Here is a 22,273-nt window from a genome sequence, read left to right as displayed (position 1 = left end):
TTCAGGATCCATTCTGTTAGTTACCTTGCATCCTGAAAGACTGGTAGCACCATATGTAGCCAAGCAGACAGAATTTTCTGATGAAGGCGCGCGCACACACACACACACACACACACACACACACACACACACACACACACACACACACACACACACACACACACACACACACACACACACACACACACACACACACACACACACACGCGCGCGCACACACACACACACGCGCGCGCGCGCACACACACACACACACACCTTGCTGCACGCCCATAAAACAGTTCAGCAAAGCTGAACACTCCAATGGAAGTGCCACAAATCACTGGTGGTTTCATTAGAATTGGTCGTGACCATGTGTTGCTACACAAACTGTCATTTGGAACATACATAGATTAAGCATGACTCTCTACTAATGTTGCATGATAGTCTATTATCCTACTGATAAGTAACAACAAAAGGACGCAGCAGACACTACATTTTTCTTTTTCTTTTCAAGAATTATACCTCGGAACTTTTTGTACAGATGATGAGACTATCTTATCAATTTATTTTTTGTCAAAATATAAAGATGACTCCAGCTCAATAAGACATTTGTTTATTCAGTCAAGAAGATAGCTTGCCTGTAGCTTTAGGAAAGGCTGCAAAACTCTATTTGGCATCAATATAACTAAAGCGCAAAAACACAAAGTCCGAAATCCCAGGTCAGAGCAGGACACCATGGCATGCTACTTCTAGCAACCTTAATTTGGAAAGGTGCCCCATGTGTAGGCCACACCTGTGTCTAAGCAGTCATCACAGAGGTGGAGCTATGACAATCAACATATGGTGACCTGTCATTTTTAACTTAAATAAGTATAGAAAAAAATTTCGCGTTTACCGCTCCTTTGCTGTAGCTCAAATTTTGCAGCAAGATTGCATATTATGGTATGAATCATTCAGTTTGACGCTTGGCACTGTTCTTTGGCTGGTTCGTAAAAAAAAAAAAAAAAAAGCGAGGCTGCCTTTGCTTGATGATGGCAATCAAATCACCTATCACTTTCAGTGCCTTTAAATGCCTTTGAGATTGGTTTCCATCATTCTGAAGAAGCCAGCACTGAGGGGTGGGGGTAGGGGGGTGCAATGTAGACACCATGAGAAGCACAGATAAAGGCAACTTCATATTTCTTTTTTTGGCAAACCAGGCATAAAATTGGGCAAACTAACACCGATTTTTGTTGCCAAGGCTGCTGAGCTATATTTTGGAGACAGCTACAAGGGGTATTTACACATCTGTCTACTAAGTAAGCAATGTTTTCTGCCTCAACCATTGTGCCAATAACAATCAGAAGTACCATGCTGTAGCATCCCTCTCTGTCTCTTTCTCCTTATTTTGCCCTGTTAGTATGGAGTAGGGGTGCACAAATAATAATTTTTGAGAACAAATCGAATATGAATCGAATAGTACCAGAGACGAATCGAATCAAATTGAATATTGAATACTTTTCGAATAGTTCTCAAACAAAAAGGTTGTTTTTGCCTTTAATATAAAACGATGCTCACATGCTCATTGCTCTTCACAGTGCTAGCTAGTTTCTGTCAGAACATTATGAAGCATTTTTTATTCAAAGTTCAAATGGGGAACCCAAAATGAATAGGCAGTTTGTTCAAATACCCAGAATTCTTTGGAATGTGCAAATAATCGCGGTTTCAAAGGAAATGTCTGGCTCCTTTTGCAACGTACAGCATTTTCCATTATGCCTGACAGTCTGGGTGAAATTTATCACACTTCTGCTACGATATTACATTTGATTGCACACACTAGAGGCGTTAGACTATTAAAAAAATTATTATTCAGATTTATGAATACCAATGATTCAACTAGAAGACTGAATCGAGTTCGTTGTTCGAAATCGATTCGTTATTCACAATTTTTGAATATTCACGCTCCCCTGGTGTAGAGTACTAACGAGCCTACTCGTCTACTCTTGCGAACTTGCATTTTGCGCCTGCAGTCCACTATAATATTGTCCACTGCATCTTTTCGAGAAAGGCAACATCTTTCTCGGAAGGATGTGTAGCCACTGCTTATTAACTGCTCTCGCCGCAGAAACAGAACATTTTTATTCAGCACACATGCTGTGCTTAACGAAGAACATTTTGACGGTCAAATTGGTCTATGATTAGGGTAGGAAATTACTGCACAAATGTGAAGAAAGGGGCAACAAACAAGAGGACACAGAAATAGTGCAAGTCCTGTTACACATGCAGTTACACTGTTTCTATGTGTCCTCTTGCAAGCTGCCTCTTTCTTCGCATTCATGCAGAAATTCCCTACCGTAATTACTTCTAAGATCAGCATGTTTTTCTAGCAACATAAAAAATATATCTACAGTGTAATGGCCACTATGTGGAGCACTGCTAATAGTGTTGACATGTAGAATAGGAAGTTACGCCATGGTCAATGCTTCGTGACAAAGTAAAGTGCTGACATATAAAATCAAGAAGGCAAACGTTGTAGTAGACTTGCCTATATTGCAACGTGCTTCCTTAAAAAACAATAGTACTCCAATCTTGTCTTCTTCTGTCAGTGCAGCTTTTATTATCTGCAATTTTCTTCAGCCAGCAGTTCTCAGTTTTCATTGTTAAAGTGCATGCTATGCAATGTTCTTCAGCTAATCAAATTTAGCTGAATAATGCTAGCTCATTTGTGCAATTTGCAACAATATGCCGTTCTGCCTCATTATTGTGGCTCCTGTTACACTGATGTATTTGGCAAAAGCATAAAACGTAGCTAAGCAATAGCTCTGAAAATTACATAAGATAAAAATTGTAACTATACTACATCTGGCAGACATAAAAAACATAAAGAATAAATATCAAAGAATCTACTTTTATTTAGCTTGTCCAACAGTCAATGAACTACACCATTCTGGCTTTGTATAAAAATGATGAGACAAAAGATGTGAACAGTTTCACGAGCTATTTCAGGCACAAAAAACAGAGAGGCTCCTGAATGAAATTTGTTCACCCCCTATTTATAGTGTTCCTTTCCACAGACCAGCCCCTCAATTTTATTCTGATACATTATGCCACTGTTCAAATAGACAAGAGCAAAGTTGTATTAAAGTTTTATGAGGTATTGCCACGACATGGCCCTTCTCCTGGCAATGTCGGTTCCCCTCCATGAATCCTGCATGCTATGCTCAAAGTTTGTTCATTTGTAGTGCCTCACATTTCCGTCTGGGTTAAATTACACATAGCGACAGCCTCCATTCATTGTCTTCCTCTTACCACTGCAATCCTGGTACCAAATCTTGAAAAAAAAAAAAAACGAATGTTTAGATGTGTGGTGGGTTATCTGCCTGGTTGGCTGGGGCAAATATTTCAACATCTTCCCACCCCCTTTGCCCACATTTGGCTCAGATTTATTTTACAGTCACTTACTGCTAATTCTCTCACATGCTCAACTCACCCAAACAGCATGCCCTCCTAATGGAGCTACTCTCAACGATAAGTGATCGAAACTCAAAGAACATTGTGTTCATTTATCCCCTTAAATTTACACATAGGCACTGTTCAAGATTCCTTGTCCTTTCTGTGCCTGTACCTTTCTGTTCTTTCTGTACCTGTGCATCCTATGAGACACTAGGTGTTATAAGCTAAATACCGCATTTTCCAGACTGTAAGCCAGACTTTTTTGTGCAAAATTTTCATTGGTTGGTCTTATACAATGGTGTGACTTATATATGCATAAAGGAATGCGTGCTGGGATGACCAATATGAGCGTTTCCTTTTTCTCAAGCATGCCATCCCGCAGAGGCAATGTCAACGACCTGCCTACAACATTTCATGAAGGTTATTCAAAGGCCGACGATAGTGACCCAGCGATTGCCAAAGTAGCTGAACTTTTCGACTGTGTTGGAGTATAAGACCTTCGATGGCTTCGAGTGAAGTAGAATAAATGTTGGTGTCCTGCGCCTAAGAAGAGTGTCGGTTGAAGTTTTGTTTCTGCCAGAATTTGCAGCTCATAAAAATTTCGGTAACGGAAATTTAGTGCCCTGAAATGGGTAAGTAGACATTTTGTGATGAGTGTACAAGTGTGCATGATCATGTTTCATCATGCCAACCGAGCTAAAATAGGTGCGTGTTATCCACCTGTGCGACTTGTATACAAAGTTTTTCTTCATAACTCCCGAAAAAGGGGGGATGCAACTATACAAAGGTGCGACTTATAGTTCGGAAGATATGGTGTCTTTTCTAACCCTTACAATAAGTTTTGAAAAGAAAGGGGTAGGATGCTCTAGCATCCTACTTTTCTGCAGATTTAGCCCATTTTTGAAATCATCACTGCGTTGGAGCAGCAGCTTCATGACTAGCACTCCAACATGGAGATGACTTCAGCTGGGCAACAATAAAGATAAAAGCCACAGTACTCTTCTGGCAGGTCTACAGCAGGAATTGTTGTCTTCTTGGTAAGGTCATCAATGAGCTGCAACTTCCATTGCCGCCTTTGCACCTGCCATGTTCCCAGGCCAAAGGTTGCAATGGGGACTGCCTGCATGAACCAGATGAAAAGTATGATGGGGGTACTGCGACAATGAGGGTAGGATTAAGTGCCATCTGCTGAAGCAATGGTCCTCAAGTACGAGTGAACTGGGCAGTTACTGCACATTGGTGAAGAAGAATGGTGGATCCAGGCACAGAAGTGGTCTTGTAGGTATTATTTGATGGTAAGAGGAAAGGTAGCTACAACTAATTTCAGCTGCATATTAGGATCTTTTTATTGCCATCAAAAGAACAGAACAGTCATAAAGCTTTTCTAATTCATTGATATATGCTGCCATCAGTTGCATGCAATATGGTAGTTGTATACAAAGATAGAATAAAATATAATTTGTAATCAGAACAGAGATGAAATAACTGTTTAGACAAACCAAATGTACATAAACGGAATTGACTGGATTGGATAAGATATTTTGCTCCAGCAGAAGAACATAACCTTGATCTTTGCAATGTTTGCAACGTAGTATAACTTGAATATTTTGAACTCAATTCCAGAAGTTTGCTCCAAGGTGAATAGATTACTTAAGGGGCCCCTCACCAGGCCACATAGCAAGGCTTGGTTATACACTGTAAGTTCTTACATGCCCTCTTGGGAGCTTTCTACCACAATAATTTTTCCAGTTGGTTCATTAATAGATTAGAGAGAAATATTTCAGCGCCGTGAACCAATAATTTAAAGAGGGGAGCGTCACCGCCAATATGGACACTCTCTTCACTTTCCCCGTCTAGCCTCTCCAAGCAAAATTCCTTCCCTGTGTTCTCCCATACCGGTGCTCGAGGATCGCATGACGCATACGTCACATGCACTGCCTTCTTTTTTTTTTCTTGTGCTTTTTCGCTCCACGGCGCACTTCCGCTGACGGCTGCGTGTGTGAGGTGTTGTGTTTGTCTCGTTTAGTGCAGTGCACAATTTTGCATGCTGTGCACGAGAACACCTGACTAGCAGCATAAGTCAGTGCTACACAAACACTGAGGCAGACGCAAGTAGATCACAGAACATGATGGTATGCTGGAATACGGTAGAAAATGACATAGTTTAACTCTCAGTGCATACGACTGCATGACGTGGAACAAGCAGACGAAATGAAAGTACATCTCTCTTGCTGCAGTGCGAAGTAAAACTAAAACACACAGATATTCGGTTTGTGTGTTTTATTATTTCTCTAAACTTTATTTTGTCTATTGAAGCAACAGATTACACAAATAACAGTTGTTGCCTTGAATAATTTTCTAAGTGTCACAGGTCACTATGAGCGATGTCACAGCATATACATGTACATAGGCGCACTTGCTGATATACGTCATCCCCCGTCTTGGAGCGCGGCGTCCGCGGGGAGAAGGGCAAACAGCATTTAGTTTGAAATTTCAGCGCTTTCCACGGCGCGTAGCAATGTAATTCTTAGCAGACACGATCGTGAGCGCGCATTGTATGCACTGCACTTGTCGGCTCAATATGGCCAGACCTAGTGAGGGGCTCTTTAACAACCCACTGCAAAGAGGTACATTGTCATTTTAACAAGATACAATCTCACTAATATATAGTTATATTTCAACAAAATTTGGATAAACCAGCAGTGTCAGTGCTTCTAAACAAGCAGTATTAATGTTCTGTAAGCAGATTTTGTAGTTTATAGACAAGCATAAGCAGCTTTCCACTGACCACACCAGAGCACTAGTGTTCTATTTATAAACTTCTTGGGTGTTTAATGAGATTGTGTATCTTTGTGATGTCCTACTGAGAAAAATTGATATATGTGCTACTACTGGTGCCTGTGGAATTTCCTAAGTAACCAGGTGACCAACACGGATTCATGCAGGCTAAACATTTGGCCCCTAACATGCTCCAAGAAGACACACAAGAATGCCCAAGTGCAACTGTCTTAATAACACTATAACACACAATGATGTCCAGTTGGAAGTGAAGCCTTTGTAAAAATTACGCACTCCATGGTGCCACTGCGCCTGTAGCAGGTATGGGGCACTCCAATCGCTACATGCTCTTAGCCCAAGGTTACCGAGAGTGAGCAGGTAGCCACTTTTGCCATTGCATGCCCACAGGTGAAGGATTCATGGTGTTCGCTGTATAGTAAGTACACCATTTTTTACCCTCCTCTGTTCTTGGATGTCGCATGTCTCAGCACCTGGTCAAAAGGGTGTTGCTCTGCTGGTGCCGCCATGTGAAATCTACAACATCCTGCTGCTTGCATCTCGAGCTGGAAAACTGCAAAGCATTCTTTTTTACAGTAGCAGCTGGCCTGACAGAAAGGATGATCTTGACGAAAGCACAGCAAGAATGACTGCGAATACCGATGAGGAGCATGTGAAGACAATGCCAATGATGGTACAGCGTTTCGCATGCCACCAGTCCAGGTTCAGATCGTGGTTGCAGAAAAATTGCCTTTCCTGTGGCCGCTTCTGCCATGATGATATGGCGACAGCATTTCGGCATTCTATGAATGTAAAGATTCACATGCAGAAGTCCCCAGTGATGTCCACTGCTCTAAAAAAAAAAAAAAGAAAGAACTTCGTGGCTTTGCAGGTCAAGCTGCAAGCAGCAGTATGTTTGTATAGCTTGCAAGGCAGTGCTGCGCAACAGCCTTTTGACCAGGTGCCGAGACAAGCGGCATCAGAGAGCAGACAAGGACAAGGGAAAATGATAGCGAAAGCAAATGGAGCACTTGTTATTCAGCAGATAATGCGACTCCATCATTTGCAGGCATTTGCAGGCTCCTCACCCTCCATAATCTCGGCCTTAGTGCATGCCATCGACTGCAGCACCCCAGCACGGCCCTAAGCCTACTATGGGCCCAGCCGTGCCAGGCTGAATATTTTTGACAAAAGCTACAGACTATAGTAATAATAAGTGGACACACAATAGTTTGGGAAAGCACAACAGGTCCAATGGCTTCTCACCATGCTAAGGCAGTTCAGACGGCTGCACACTGTCCAGCACGAACCAACATGCCCAGCAACACCTACCACTAGCTATGTAATTTAGTTCGTGCAACAAAATAACTTGAAAATATTTTTATGATTAATAATAATAATGCTGCCCACAGCAAAAATGGCATATCCTAAACAGCTGCACTTTAACATACATAACTTCGTGGAAATTTATTCAGAATTATTTACTTCTGCACTACATCCATACATTTTCTTAGGTTACAGTTTGTAATGGCCATTAAATAATGCCTATACATATAGTCCAACTGCAATATGTAGGTGGTGCAACGAACTATCAGCTGCAATATCAGTTGCTGCCAAATTTAATTATGCCATAAAAGACTATATACAATTGGCTTTTTTTTTCCTTATGGCCCAACTTGAGCCAACAATCACGCTCCCAGCCAGGTGCTTGGCCAATACGGGACCTGAACGCTTGGGAAGGTCACCTACGTGATGGGAAATTGCCAACATAGGACCGACAAGCATACTTTTTGAGAGTTATGTGTTGAAAGTTGCTTGCAAACTCACAACACTTACCAGAAGAGAGTACCCTGCCATGCCAATATCTCGTGGTAACTTGAAACTGCCAGTGTACTGGCGGCACCGCTGCCCTATTTTGGGTTGCCATCGGAGTCTCAGCAAAGGCCGAAGTGCCCGCTCGAACTGCAAAACACATCAAAGTCAGATATTTGCAATTATGGCAATGTGTGTCGAACACTTTTAGAAGGAAATTTGTGCTTGCTGCTGTTCATTTGTGCTCACAATTTGCAGCAGGATCGCCTCTTTTGAACTGCATCCCTGAATAATACACTTAGAATTCTTGATTGTCTGGTTTGTCTAGCGAAATGAAAATCTGCAGTCTATGCCACTGAAGATGTGAGCTGCAGCAGAGATGACTGGTTTGGCTGCCTGTGCACAATTACAAGTTGCGATGAATCAGGCAAATAATGACACCAAGTGTTTTATTGTTTAGACAAGAAAATGCACCTTGTGAAATTTCAGTGAAAACAAGGCAGCGGCAAGTGCAGCATTTTCATTTGCAGTTGTTACAATAAAACTTCGTCACTTCACCTCTGTAGAGAAAAAGCTAATGAAATACTGTAGCAAGTGCTCCAAACATGGTGTACAGTTCTGTGATGGGGCGCTTAAAATGCTCCTATCAGGGGGCTGCGAGAGGAGCACAAGAGTTTATAAACTTGGTTGTTGAGAACACAGCTTTTCTTGAGTGCAAAGTGAGCACAAAGCAAGAAAAAATTTTACAAATCCTGTGCATTTCACCTGCAGTTCTACTACCAGCAAGTCTTCCGAAACAATAATTAATCTGTCCCTACACACTCAAGTAAACATGGATATCCACTAGACATGTAGTATGACTGTTGGAAATAGTTTAGATATTGTGAATATCCAGCGGATGTCCAGTGGATAGATGTCCCAGACATATCCACTATCCAGTGGAATTCCAGAGGTGACCACCTTGCATGCCCTGTGGATGCCCAAATTAAATTTTTTATGTAATAAAAATAGAAAGGTAATGATTACCCTGTTCTACTTTCTACCTAAACTCCATGGAATGTAGAGTTCATGCATTTTTCATGGACTTGAAGACGCTATATTTAATCACATGTGTGGCTTTAAGTTTACGATAGGTAGCGAGGCACTGGAAGTGGTAAAGGAATACATCTACTTAGGGCAGGTAGTGACCGCGGATCTGGATCATGAGACTGAAATAATCAGAAGAATAAGAATGGGCTGGGGTGTGTTTGGCGGGCATTCTCACATCATGAACAGCAGGTTGCCATTATCCCTCAAGAGAAAAGTGTATAACAGCTGTGTCTTACCAGTACTCACGTACGGGGCAGAAACCTGGAGGCTTACAAAAAGGGTTCTACTTAAATTGAGGACGACGCAACGAGCTATGGAAAGAAGAATGATGGGTGTAACATTAAGGGATAAGAGCAGATTGGGTGAGGGAACAAACACGAGTTAATGACATCGTAGTTGAAATCAAGAAAAAGAAATGGGCATGGGCAGGACATGTAATGAGGAGGGAAGATAACCGATGGTCATTAAGGGTTACGGACTGGATTCCAAGGGAAGGGAAGCGTAGCAGGGGGCGGCAGAAAGTTAGGTTGGCGGATGAGATTAAGAAGTTTGCAGGGACAACATGGCCACGTTTAGTACATGACCGGGGTAGCTGGAGAAATATGGGAGAGGCCTTTGCCCTGCAGTGGGCGTAACCAGGCTGATGATGATGATGTAGCTTTAAGCACTACACTCCGCCTTGGCTGAAACTTAATATATTCCAGTTAAACTTGGGTCACATGCTGGTACCAGTGTTCTAAAACAAATGGGTAATACAGAATTTCTTCAATTATAAGAAAGCACATACTTTACATGATTGATCGGACTGGACTGCAAAGTATTTAATTGAGGATTTTCATGGTAACTTTGGCATAATTTTCACAGCCCAATTGGCTTCATGAATACATTTTCTGTGATGTACCCTCTAATGGATGAGAAAACGTGTGCAAGATATATTGCAAGAGTGCAAGAGTTAAAGTAGAAGTGTGTTACTGACATTTTACATGTCATTTTTTATTTGCAAGGACAAGCACAGACCATTAATTTGCACATTTTATATTTATTTTAGCATAATCACTTGGGCCATTAATAGGCATTCCTTGTGTGTCCATCGTAAGTGGTACGTGGATATCGCCCCCCAGTAGTGGATTTTTCACAGATATTCTTCAGATGTCCAACATGGGTATTCCTGCAGTGGGATGCTAAGATCCTAAATGAATGTCCTTTTTATATCTGTGATCACCTGTGCAACTATCATAAGCAGAATATCAGAAATAAGAATATGTGCACATTACACATCTGAAAGCGCTAGGCATTTATTTGCCAGGCCCACTTTCTTCGATGAATGCATCCTTAACCCTTAGACTGCCACTTCTGAGATAACTTGCGAGGCCCCATTGTGTGCACTCCCCGATACTAATAAGTATATCATTGATTTAGCACTTACAGCACGCTCCCTGCCTCTCCTGAAGCAACTTGCGAAAAAAAAGGGGGAAAAAAGAAAAATATTGTGGATCCATTGTGCAATACATAGAGAGGTAAGCGAAATGCACAGAGCTCGGAGATTATATTTCTTGCAGCAGGTGGAGCCTGTGTTTTGGTTAACTTTTGTTTCATTTTGGCAGGGCAGTCATGGCGAGTCAGCCTGGCAGGTCTGTCCTTGGTTTGATAGATGAAGGAAATTTATGAACTGTTGGTAAGTTCTGACTCAGATGAAAGCAATGATGAGGAACTACGTTCTATGTAGCACAAAATATCCGCTGAATAAACATGTGAAAAAGCTTGGCACAGGATGGTCAGCAATCAGGGGAATAAAAATGGCAGTGAAAGGACTAAATATGCCTAGGTTCAGAGGCCCATGCCTTCATGATTTGAAGGGTAGAGGAACTCCTTTTCTGTTGACATATTGGCGTGTCGGTGATGTAGGAACATCTAACCTCACACAATTTGCCGATTATACGGTATACATCCAAGCGTTACTGACTGAAGGAAGAACTGAAACAACAGCAAAAAATGCCAATCTACACACCATTTAGATTTTGTTATACTGACATATAGGGGGCTACTAAGTGGTACAGCTGACATGTTATAACCAACCTATGTACTTGTATTTAATATGCCAGACTAACTTAAGAAGAGGCGGTGTTGTACATTGTTGAATATTTACACTAGTACCTTACTGAGAACTTGCCCTTAAATCAAGGTGTGATAACTTGTAGGTGCAGCAGCATTATACGATCACTTACAAAGTTAAAGAAAAAAAACCTTGTAATTTTTGCCCCAGAGAGTGGTAAGTGATTAATGGAGTAAACTATCAACTGAATATTCATAAACAAACTTGCCACTCTTATATATTGCCGCCTTAAATATCAGATTAGAATAAATATAAAAATGAATAAATAAAATTCAGGGGTTGCTTAGTTATCTCTACATGGATGAATGCGAAAGCACTGCGACCATTGTGCGATGGTTAGACATTATGCTACAATGCAAAGTCATGGGTTCAACTCCCACCAAAGGTCGAGGGTTCGACTCCCAATAAAGGTTGTGGGTTCGAGTGCCTTAATTCTACCTTAATTCACTACGCCATAATTAATGTAGTTTTAATTAACACCAAAAGTCATGGGTTCAACTGCCACCAAAGGTCGTGGGTTTGAGTTCTTTAATTCTATCTTAATTAACACCAAAGGTCGTGGGTTCGACTTCTACCCAAGGTCAAGGGTTCGTGGCCTTTATGAACCATCATGTGATCATGCAACCAATGCTGGATTTTCGTCCTCATGAGCCATTTAATGGTTTTGCATTAATAATTTATTTATATCTATCTGTCTGGCATGCTGACTACACACCTTTGGCTGTTCTTTAATGAAATAGAAAATGTAACCTCTTGCTACCTGTTGCCATATATAGGCTCCATCCACACATTATTCATCGGCTCTATGGCCGTGGGTGCTGGCTCTGGTGGCCTGTTGCTTATCACTGCAATGTAAGAACTTACACCACCTGATTTGAGTGCAGGTTCGAGAATGTCCTGCTAGTGCTGTCTGTGCTACGGCTTAATTATTCTTCATGTTGTTGCAACTGCCCTCAGGAATAGTTGCACACCAACTTCAGAGTATCAGACAAGACATTTTTCATTGTGTGCCTTCTGCATGTGATTTGACGAAGCATGCACACTGTGGAGGACTGGCAAGGAATGTATTTTCCTCCTATATATATATCAGTTACATTACTTCAGCAGCCTTAAAATGACTGTCTTTTTTAAAAGGCTTCTTCTTCAAGCTCAACTCGGAACTAAACTATTAGCCTATAAAGTACGATCAGTACTAGAATACGCAATCATGGCTTGGTTTATTTCCATTAACAAACAGATTAACATAATAGATGGGGTGCAAAGGAAAGCAATTCAATTCACTTTCAATAAGCACTGACTAACAGACTCAATAAGAGAATTTACTAACAGACTCAATAACAGAATTACTGTGAACAGCTGCATTACTCACACTCCAGAATCGTGCCACACACTCACGATTCAACTTACTGCACCAATTACGCATTGATAATTCAAAGTGCATTACTATTACTTGCTCAGAAGACAACATAAATGCTTGCACACCACAGAGGAATACCGTTTCCGCATCAATTGCTCTAAGTTTTCATTTTTTCCCACTAGAAATAAGGTAATGGAACAGTTTACCCTCATCTATAACAGTTTATAAATAAAAAAAAAACTTTTGCCATTTTTGAAAGATTACTTACACGTCCGACAGCCACGAATTGAAACCATTTGCTGGCCACATGCAAGAAATTACTGTACCGGTTGTTACTTTAATAATTATTTTTGCTTTGTATAATTATTTTGTCAATTCGTTGCCCGGACGTCTGATTGTATTACGTTATATTGTTCACTTATTACCAGTCGAATTTCTAACACGGTGCCATTGGTTCTACTAAGTTAACCTAACCTCAATGTAGAACCTTTTTTTTTTTTCTTACTGTTCCGTATAATTACTTTTTTGCTCAATTTTTACAAATACTCTGGCAGTACTATTACATGTTTCTTCATCTATTGCCCTTCCTCTAACAATCCCTAATGGGATCGGCAGTATATATCAGATAAAATAAGCATGCTCGCCACTTGCTGCCCCATATAAGCAACTTGTAAATAAAGGCGACATCTATTCTTTAAAACCGGTCGCGAATTTACGCAGTGACAACTCTGAGGACCAATGGCGCGAGCGCAGCAGAAGTGTATGCATATTAAACTACAGACGCAACGACAGACAGCTGTGGTGGAAAAGAAAGTCACTTTAACCAGCGGTTAACTGATGCTGATGCAAACAAAAAATCGGTGAGGAACGCGCAATATAGCACGCAGTGCACTGATTTGCGTGGCCGATGCGGTTGCACTAAGCGCTGTTCTCGCAGTTATACTGCTTTTTGGTCACCGCTGCTTAGTACCATAAATTACGTTAACCTTAGCATTTACCCAGGGGAGGTTTCGGCCGAACGAACATGCGTCGTCTGCCAACACCATAGCGCAAAAGGTGCGCATTTGTTGAAACGGTGATAGCTAGTGTAAGGTGAATCACCAAGTTTATGTAGCAGCATGAAGCTCGAATGCTGCCACGAAAAGGCTATTAAGCACCCAACTCTTCAAATATATTTATATATATATAAATACACATATATTTGACTCTGCAAACAACAACTAACACATGCTTTTACCTGCATATTGCCGCTAATAGGTAGTTGAGAAGCCGTAGTCTCACTTTCGCACTTAAAATCCCCTAGAATGGCCTAACTTAACTATACGCTACAAGGATCTTAGAAAATTGAAATATAAAATATTATTTTGTTCAGTTCTTTTATTTTTTAAGAACGCTTGCTTGTTTAGGTTTAATACGGAACTGCGGTTTTCGTGTAGCACGGTTCTTGCGGACTTTAAAAATGGCGCTGTCGATATGAGAGATGGGATCGGCAGCATACGTGGATGTTCCGTGAGCATATGGAGCGGCGTCACGTTCGACGGGCATCGTGATATGACACACGCGCCGAATGTGTTGTGAAACACGGGGAGCACCGGCTTCTCGGCTTGCCTGAAAGGCGGTTTGGTAAGGCATTATGTAGCTGTTTGTTCCCCGTCGTGCGTCATTGTGTGCCCGCTTTTATCCTTTTGCGGAGTTGCGACTCGAATTCTGATTGATTGTTAATATTTTTATTTTTTATCGTGCGATTATCGAGCTTATCGTGTTGTCAGTGCCGCCTCACAGGGCCCACGTACTTCACGAATTGGAACGTTTGGCAATGGGAAGATGTTCTTATTCTCGCGCGCGCGAGGTCGTCCCACGATGAGATTTGTCGCCGTGTCTCTAACCAGTGCATGATTAACCGTTCAATAGATTCAAAATGAGACTTTGGGCCAATGGAACGATTTTGGTTGCATCCACTCTGCCGAACCAGCGCTTACTTGTACTTTTTTTTTTACCTCTCTTCATCGGCTTTCATCTTAACTAGGTCAGATCGCAGAAAGCGCGGTCTGGGCGTCGAAGTTGAGAATGAGAAAACAAAGTCGTTTCTTATCGCTTTTGCCTGTTGTTTTTCGCTTTGCTAATCAGTGGACGCCCAGCGATGTGCTGCGATGACGCGACTGAAAAATGTTTCTTGATTCTTTCCCATTTGTGTCTCTTCTTGGCACGCGTAGGCCGTTTATTTACGCCGGCTTTTCACGCAGCTGACTTTGACAGCGAGCAGGGTCCGGAGTTTTCCTTCATTATCGCGATAATGTCCGCCTTCTTTTTCGTGTTTGACAGCTTGGACGTCGAACTACGGCATCTGTTTGTCGTGGAGCGAGTTTTGTTAAACATGGCAATGGCACTAGTCGTTCATACAGCTGAAACATCGCGGATACAGCACTCCTTCGTAAGTCGCATATCTAGGGAACTCGCATGAGCTATAGCAACTTTTTGAGTTTCCTTGATATGTGTCAACATTGAAGTTAGCTTCAGCGGCAGGCTAAGGATTATTGTAAGCAGCACAGCATCGGTCAGCATGACCGTCTTGTGAAAGCTTCAGTCGCAGCCGATGGCACTAGAAGCAACGTCATGCTTCTACCGTCATTTTGGTGAAGCTAGATAGCAATATAGCTGCTATAATAGCATTAACTAAGTTTAACTGAAGCTGTAGTGCTTGTCAGGAAGAGATCAAATGCAGCAAACGAAAAGAATGAGCAAATCTAATCCAGTGTGTAAAACAACCTTCATAAACATGCAGTGCTTTTTTTTTCTTAAATTCTTAAAACCCCTTGTATCATACATGGTGCACCATATTATTATGCTAAAACCAATCTAGATGCCCTAATTTATAGCACTTTCACTTGGATGCGATGAAAAAAAAATATATGCGTCAGGCCTCAGTACATATCTTTAAAACTCGATTTTCAAATGAAAAAAAAACGCTCATTTACTTAGATTTAGGGGCACTTAAAGAGCCCCAGGTGGTCAAGATTAATCCAAAGACCCCCGCTATATTGTGCCTCACAATCAAATGTTTGCTTTGACAAGTACAGTCCCAGAATTTAATGCTTTTCATTGGGCTAGTTGGTGATGTTCGTAATAAAATATAGTTGGCCTAAACAGTAAAACACTAAGGACGAATGGATCATTGCTTCGTCCTGACCTTCTTTACATTGTAGAATATACACAAACGGCATTTCTTTACTGTGTAGGACATTAAAACTGTGCAAAAGGCTGTATTTTGTGTAGTAGCACGCAGCGTGGTATGAAGATAGCCAGTGTCCGTCCATCCTTTTTTGGAATGGCATCGTAGGCTGGTACTAACACTTAAGTGGAATATAGAATTTCTTAGCAGATACTAAATTTTTAATTGGCAAGGTTTTTGGACTGAGTGGCTTTCATTTAGATTTCTCAGAATGAGGTGGCTCATTGTGAGTAGCTGGACAGCAAAAGTGCTTGCAGCTCTGGTGTTAAATTATACTGTCTCAGGAAACAGTAGTGTCTTGCTGCATGTGACATTTGCTCTCCAAGACATGACACATGCATTTTTGCCTTTTGTGCGCATCACAGAAGTCAGTTATGCATGTGCCATGACATTTGTGCAATGCTTTGGACTATGTTAGGCTTGACTGTTTGAGAAAAGGTCATGTTTTGTTTACTTTGTTTTTTGTACAATGGTGAATTGTTTATTGTGATTGAGTACAGTTTTAAGGATGCGAACCAAGCAGCCGATAGCCTCCACTCGTTTAAATGTTAACAGATTTGCAGTGGAGGACGTAGTGCTTGTCTGCCCATAGTTGGCTTAGTTCAGTGGGCAGGAGAGAGAGCACAAAGGAGTTCTGAGAATGCATCTCATGCCAAGGCTTCAGTTCTGCTGATAAAGTTTAACCTTTTCGTACTGCAGGAAATTACAAAAAGTGTGCCAAATTTCCCAGTGATACTCGGAAACATGGCCTCACAATGACTATACTCATCGTCGGCTATATTGGTACAAATTCCATTTATGACTATACTCGTCAGCGGTAGAGAAAGTGTTTAAGATGTGTCAGCATTTGCCGTAATGGTGGTGTGTTTCAAAGCGGTCGAGATGCTTAAGTGCAGTACTTGACTGCAGTGGTGGTTCCACGTGACAGGAATTTCACATTCTGCAGTTTAACCATGTGTAGATTTACATCTTGCACAGCTGCTTAATATGGAATAAATGATGACCCTCTCAGTTCCGACTAAAATTTGGTCACCGGTTTGTGAAAAACATGAGAAAATGGGTGCAGCAATCTTTGTGGAGTGGACTTCAAATATGTGTTCCAGATATTTTGGCAAGAAAGTTAGCATTGCCATGGGTGGAAGCAATGTTTATCCTAGATTGTCTTATTTTTTTTCCCCACTAAAATAAGGGGTCCTGTAAGACTTTATATTGAATTAGCAAAACTTCGCCAAGTCGCTCGGGTATGAAGGGACCTGTACCTTGTAAATCTCTTTATGCATAAACTTTTCCAAAGCAATATGTATCATGTCTTGGGCAGACAGCCAAATGTGGTCCTTCACCACCTCTCCTCTCATCATTTCCATTATGTTGAAAGTACTACCTGTTTGTGACACTCTAACCAGTCATGTGGTATCATGCTTCAAATTCTTTCTAGTTTCTCGTGGGGTGCACAGTTTCATACATGCATCTAACTCGCTCCACTTTCTTCATCACTTGTCTAGCTGTGGTTTGCTTTTGTTTCTGTTCTTTGGTTGTTTTCTTTATCTACCACTCTGCTCAGCCTGACTCTTGCTGTTCGTGAGCTGAAACTGTTTGCAATGTTTCAAGAAGTCTGGTCAATAATTATTATCAGAACATTTATAAGGCAAGTTACCTGTCAGATGGTGGAAATTCGAGGCAGCTGCGAGAAAGGGTAAACTGCATATTGGATGGGACTGTATACTATCTGCACTCTGTGAAAGATGTCAAATTTGGCTCAAGCTTAGGTATTTGTAACAGTTAGATTTAATGATTGGGTAGGTTTATCAGTCACATTTGCAAAGGCTTTAACTCTAGCAAAGACATTGCTGCACAGTGCTGCATGAGGAGCAGTGTTTCCCATGTTTCATTTAATCAGACTGTCACTATAGTAGCCTTATCGAAAAGCCATTTTTCTTTGTTTCTTTGCCTTTGCCACCAAAATGTACCATCATCCTTTTTTCGCTAATTTACCTAGCGGTCATGCTAGGTAATGCTTTTACTGTACATGTGGTTACAAGTATTCAGTCATTACATTTTATATTTCGTAGTACTTTTGCTTTCGTTAGACTGTCTTTGTCCACATTTTAATGCTTCTGGTCTTTTGTGTGTGTGTGTGTGTGTGTGTGTGTGTGTGTGTGTGTGTGTGTGTGTGTGTGTGTGTGTGTACCATTTATATGGAAGGTTGCCACTCTTCTTGCTAATCTTGTTAATATGTACTATATTTAAAGTCAGTGTAGCACATGATAGCTTTTGAATTGCTGCTTTTTATCAAGGGGTGTGACTGCATTCTTTGCCAATACACAGTGTTGTGTAAGCAGTGGGCCTAGCAGGATCGGGAATCGGTCATATGTGTATTGATAATGCGGCTAAATGAATGCACCAAAATGTGGTGACAGGAATTGGGCATCTAGTAATTGGTTAACTAACTACAGTAAAGAACCACGTTTATTGTCCTACGAAATGTGCAGACACCTCAAGTGAAAATGTTTTACATTATCATTTCTTTTATTTATATCAATGACATTTGTGTTGGTATTTTATCCCAGGCACGCTTATTTGCAGATGACTGTGTCATCTACAGAACAATTAGTAATTTAAGTGAACGTATTGTGCTACAGCAAAACTTAGACTACATTGCTGATTGGTGTATTAAGTGGAAAATGTAGTAATCAAAATAAAACCGTACATATGTAATAAACGAGAAGAAAGGGGGTTAACCGAGGGGCCCGATTTTTATTAGTCGTATCATAAGAAGCCAACAAACACTGACACCAAGGACAACAGAGGGGAAATTACTTGTGCTTAATAAATGAAATAAAAAAAAACGATAAATTAATGGAAATGAAAGTGGATGAAAAAACAACTTGCCGCAAGTGAGGAATGATCCCACAACTTTCGCATTTCATTTGCAAGAGCATCGCATGTGATATGCGAAGGTTGTGGGATCGCTCCCCACCTGCGGCAAGTTGTTTTTTCATTCACTTTCATTTCCATTAATTCTTCTTTTTTTATTACATAACAAGGATCTCGAATCCGGCAACATGGATGCCTTCAGGCAGCATATGTGGGTTTATTGACCGGTTGCCTTCACCCAAAAAGATCACGTTCTCGTGACGCCTGTGGCAGAAAGGATGTTCCACGTCCGCTGTCAAGGTCTGCAAGTTGGGGTGCTGGCTAACACTCCCAGGGTTCTACTAGGAAACATAAATACCCAAGAAAGTGGATGGGGAAATGCCGCCGCGGTAGCTCAACTGGTAGAGCATCGCACGGTGCCATATGAAGGAAGCCACTAAGCATTGAACACCTTACTCATTGATTCAGCTGTGATCTCATGTTTGCAATACTGCTCATGAAGACTCTCTGGGAATGAGTTTCAGAAATAATTAAAAACTGCCAATGACTTTTTTTTTTCTTTTATAATGAGTTAGATTTCTTAACACCCATTCTCTGCTTAAGCTTAAAATAGGAATTATTAAAAGTGAGTAGAACTGAGTGTTAGCTTCAAATTTGCATATATGTACACGTCATATGTGATGGATAATTTGGTCAGGAAATTTTCATGTATGTGCGAGGGGTTTCACCCTCTCACGTGATATAGCATATACATTATTCATTAGGCTTAAATTAGAATGTACCCACATTGTGTGGATTTCCCATACAAAAGCTAACATTGATGCCCTCAAAAACAACTTGCAAATATAAATTAAAATGGCTGCCCATTTATATTCAGACCTGTGATTCGTGCTCTTTTCCTCTTCTTGTTCTGCCCCTATACTACTTGTTCAGAAATATTTTTCCCCTCATGAATGATAGATAAATGGAACAGCTAAATAGAGTATTGGCACTATCGAGGACATAAGAAAAAGGCAGCATCACAATGCCCTGGGTCATGTCGCCTCTTCTCATACTCTTATGATTAACCAGCGAGTTCAAGGCGTGCTTAAAGGGACACTAAAGAGAAACACTAAGTCAGCTTACTGATAAAGTATTCTTTCAGAACTCTCTTCTTTTTTTGTATGTGTGTTAATTTTACGGAAATAGGTTGATTTTTGGGGGAGAAATTGAAGGTGAAATGTCTTTTTTTTTTTAATTTAATTTTTCTGCAGTATGTCAGTGTAGTGTCAAAGGTCAACATTCTCTTGTATTTGGGCCATTGTGGCTCAATAAAAGTTCGTTAAAATGCTAAGTTCAGACTTTAGCTCTTTTAAAATACAATGTAGTCAATCTTTAGACAGTTTTAGTTTAGCGTATGCAACTATAGCGTACGCTAAGCAGCGCACGTTTTTTACAGTTTTAGTTGGCCTGTGAGATATTCAGATCTCAGAGGCCATATGCTGTCATTGCGGCTATCTCCCAACTGTAGCGATAGGTAGCGCTGACATCTCGGATGTTTCTCGTATACCGAGGTAGGACATTAGGCAGTATAATATCAAGAGCTTGGTGGCGCAACCAACTACCCCTTCAAAGGGGACGCGCATAACACCCATCCATCCATCCATTTCTTTCGTTAGGCTTCAACTCATTCAAAAAGAGAAGCGGTCTCGAAAACACCACAAGGTTATCCATAATACTTTGTCGTCGAAGCGGCCTGAGACTAAGCGAAAGCTGTTTACACAGTCATTTGCTACGAACGAAGTGCATTTTACAAAAACAATGCCAAATTCAATTCGAAGCAGGCAGCCGGGACCGCAGCCATCTTCACGCAAACTCCGCAAACCACACAAAAACGCTAACGCTAAATCTGAGAAATAGCGTGCGTACGCTACACGCTATGGGTCTTTTAGCATTCTGCGCATGCACAGTGACGACCCACTAGATTGTAGCATACGCTGAACTAAAACTGTCTTTTATATATTAAAATTTAACTAGTCTCCAGATGACGCCACCAGAATGAATGATGTCTTGGTGAGCTGGTGCAAAAAGACGGGTGGCACATTTGCATCCTTTTGGCTTACAAAGCTTCTTGCAGTAAAAGTGGCTTTTGTTTTGGTATTGTAGAAGGATAATTTATTAATACAGCTGAAGTTATATTCTTTTTGTGTCGCTTTAAATTGAGCATTGTGTTCTGTATAATTAATATAAAGCAATGGTATACTAACTTGCCTCTCGAGTGGCTTTAATGTTTTGTAGTTTCTGTGTAATTTTGTTTTATTTGTTTTGTATATTTTTAAAAGCATTGTCGTATTTATTTTGCACCCTCCATGTCTCACCTCTAAGATTTCAATAAAACAACTGTGAAGCATCACACTAAATTGTCTGAACTACAAGGCATGGTACTGTCCATTCTAGTTAAGGCATAATTGAAAGGTCCTCATGATCAGTTTTTCAAAGCCCTTTTAAAAAGGTTCTGTTTTTAACCTATAAGCAAATGGTTACGTGAAATTTGCCAGAAAAGAGATTGCCTAAATAGACAAGGTAAAGTTGGTGGCAAACTTCGTGCAGTGCAGATGGCAAAGCTTGTTCACTACCACTTTTAAAATGGAGTAGTCTTGAAGCTGTAAACCCAGATTGTGACGTGCGAAATGGCTTTGACACTGTGCCTGTCAGCCATTGTAGTCAAAGTCATATAAAAAAAAAATGCATTAGACACACATGTCTCCGTATCATGGCACAGGGCACTCTTGTCAACATCTGCCACTTTGCATGTATGTGACAGTTTGAACTTATCTCACTCTTGTATGCCCTTCAGTTATTTCCGGCTGTCTAGTCTAAACCATTATAGTGTGCTGTTGTCCTCCCAGTATGCTATTGTCTTTCGTTATCTTTGTGTGCAACCAGTATGGGTTGTCTTTGTTTTTGGTGTGTGAAGTCTCAGCATGGGTACCTTCGCTCTTCAATGGTGCTCATTTTGTTCATCTAATATCTGAGGTAATCTCGCTTGTTTATCATCAACTTTCAAAATCATTTATCCCCCACTTGCTCAGTAATTGCTTTAACCTTTTTTTGTACTGTCTTGGTGCATCACTGTTGATACTGTGATGTCAGTACTGAAAACATTCTGCAAATGTTGCAGTAAGCTCCATAGGAACAGGTCATGCCAGCAGAGAGATGGCACAAAAAGCCATTGCAGCCAGGTGTGTAAACTTACTGTAGCAAAAAAAAAAAATATCTATGCTACCATGATGTAGGATTCTGATGTAAGCTTACAATTTTGGAGGGCCTAAGGAGGCTATGCTGGGACAAAAATGAACTAGTGGGGAGGATTTGGTTGTGAGCACAGAGCAAGGTTTTTCTGTTCCAAATGATTCAAGATTAGTTACTGCTATATTTCTTTAAAAAAAAAAATCTTTAAGTGTAATTTCTTTTCTTCTTTTTTTTTTGTAGAGGAGAGAGTAAGGAGCAGTGCCGTAGAGGTGCTGGTTTGTAAAGTTATTGTCAGAACATTGCGTATTAACTCTTCAATAGAGGTCCAGAGCTTAAATGTGTACTTGCTGATGTGTATGGGAGTGAAGTGCAATATATA

General features: G+C 40.8%; 2 protein-coding genes across 4 annotated transcripts in view; one reads left to right on the top strand and one right to left on the bottom strand.

Annotated features, from left to right (window-relative positions):
- Positions 1-13,837, bottom strand: part of Surf1 (surfeit locus protein 1) — a 42,319-nt gene extending 28,482 nt beyond the window's left edge. Inside the window, exons 1-3 of one of the 3 annotated variants that reach the window (XM_075684870.1) lie at positions 13,798-13,837; positions 8,026-8,151; positions 4,413-4,534 (exon numbers count right to left, since the gene is read on the bottom strand). In XM_075684870.1, coding sequence (XP_075540985.1) covers positions 4,413-4,534; positions 8,026-8,151; positions 13,798-13,803 — 254 coding nt within the window. In that variant the 5' untranslated portion in view covers positions 13,804-13,837. Of the gene's footprint in view, positions 1-4,412; positions 4,535-8,025; positions 8,152-12,828; positions 12,988-13,558; positions 13,622-13,797 lie in introns of those variants that run through there. The other 2 variants (XM_075684861.1, XM_075684878.1) reach the window with 2 other exon arrangements.
- Positions 13,838-14,011: 174 nt separating this feature from the next.
- LOC142575424 (rab-like protein 6) overlaps positions 14,012-22,273 on the top strand; it is a 79,338-nt gene continuing 71,076 nt past the window's right edge. The window contains exon 1 of the mRNA XM_075684792.1: positions 14,012-14,183. The gene's annotated coding sequence lies outside the window, so the exon portion shown is untranslated. The remainder of the gene's footprint in view (positions 14,184-22,273) is intronic.

Source organism: Dermacentor variabilis, chromosome 1, assembly GCF_050947875.1.
Source record: "Dermacentor variabilis isolate Ectoservices chromosome 1, ASM5094787v1, whole genome shotgun sequence".
Classification (NCBI taxonomy): domain Eukaryota; kingdom Metazoa; phylum Arthropoda; class Arachnida; order Ixodida; family Ixodidae; genus Dermacentor; species Dermacentor variabilis.
This window is presented reverse-complemented; position numbering and strand designations above follow the sequence as displayed.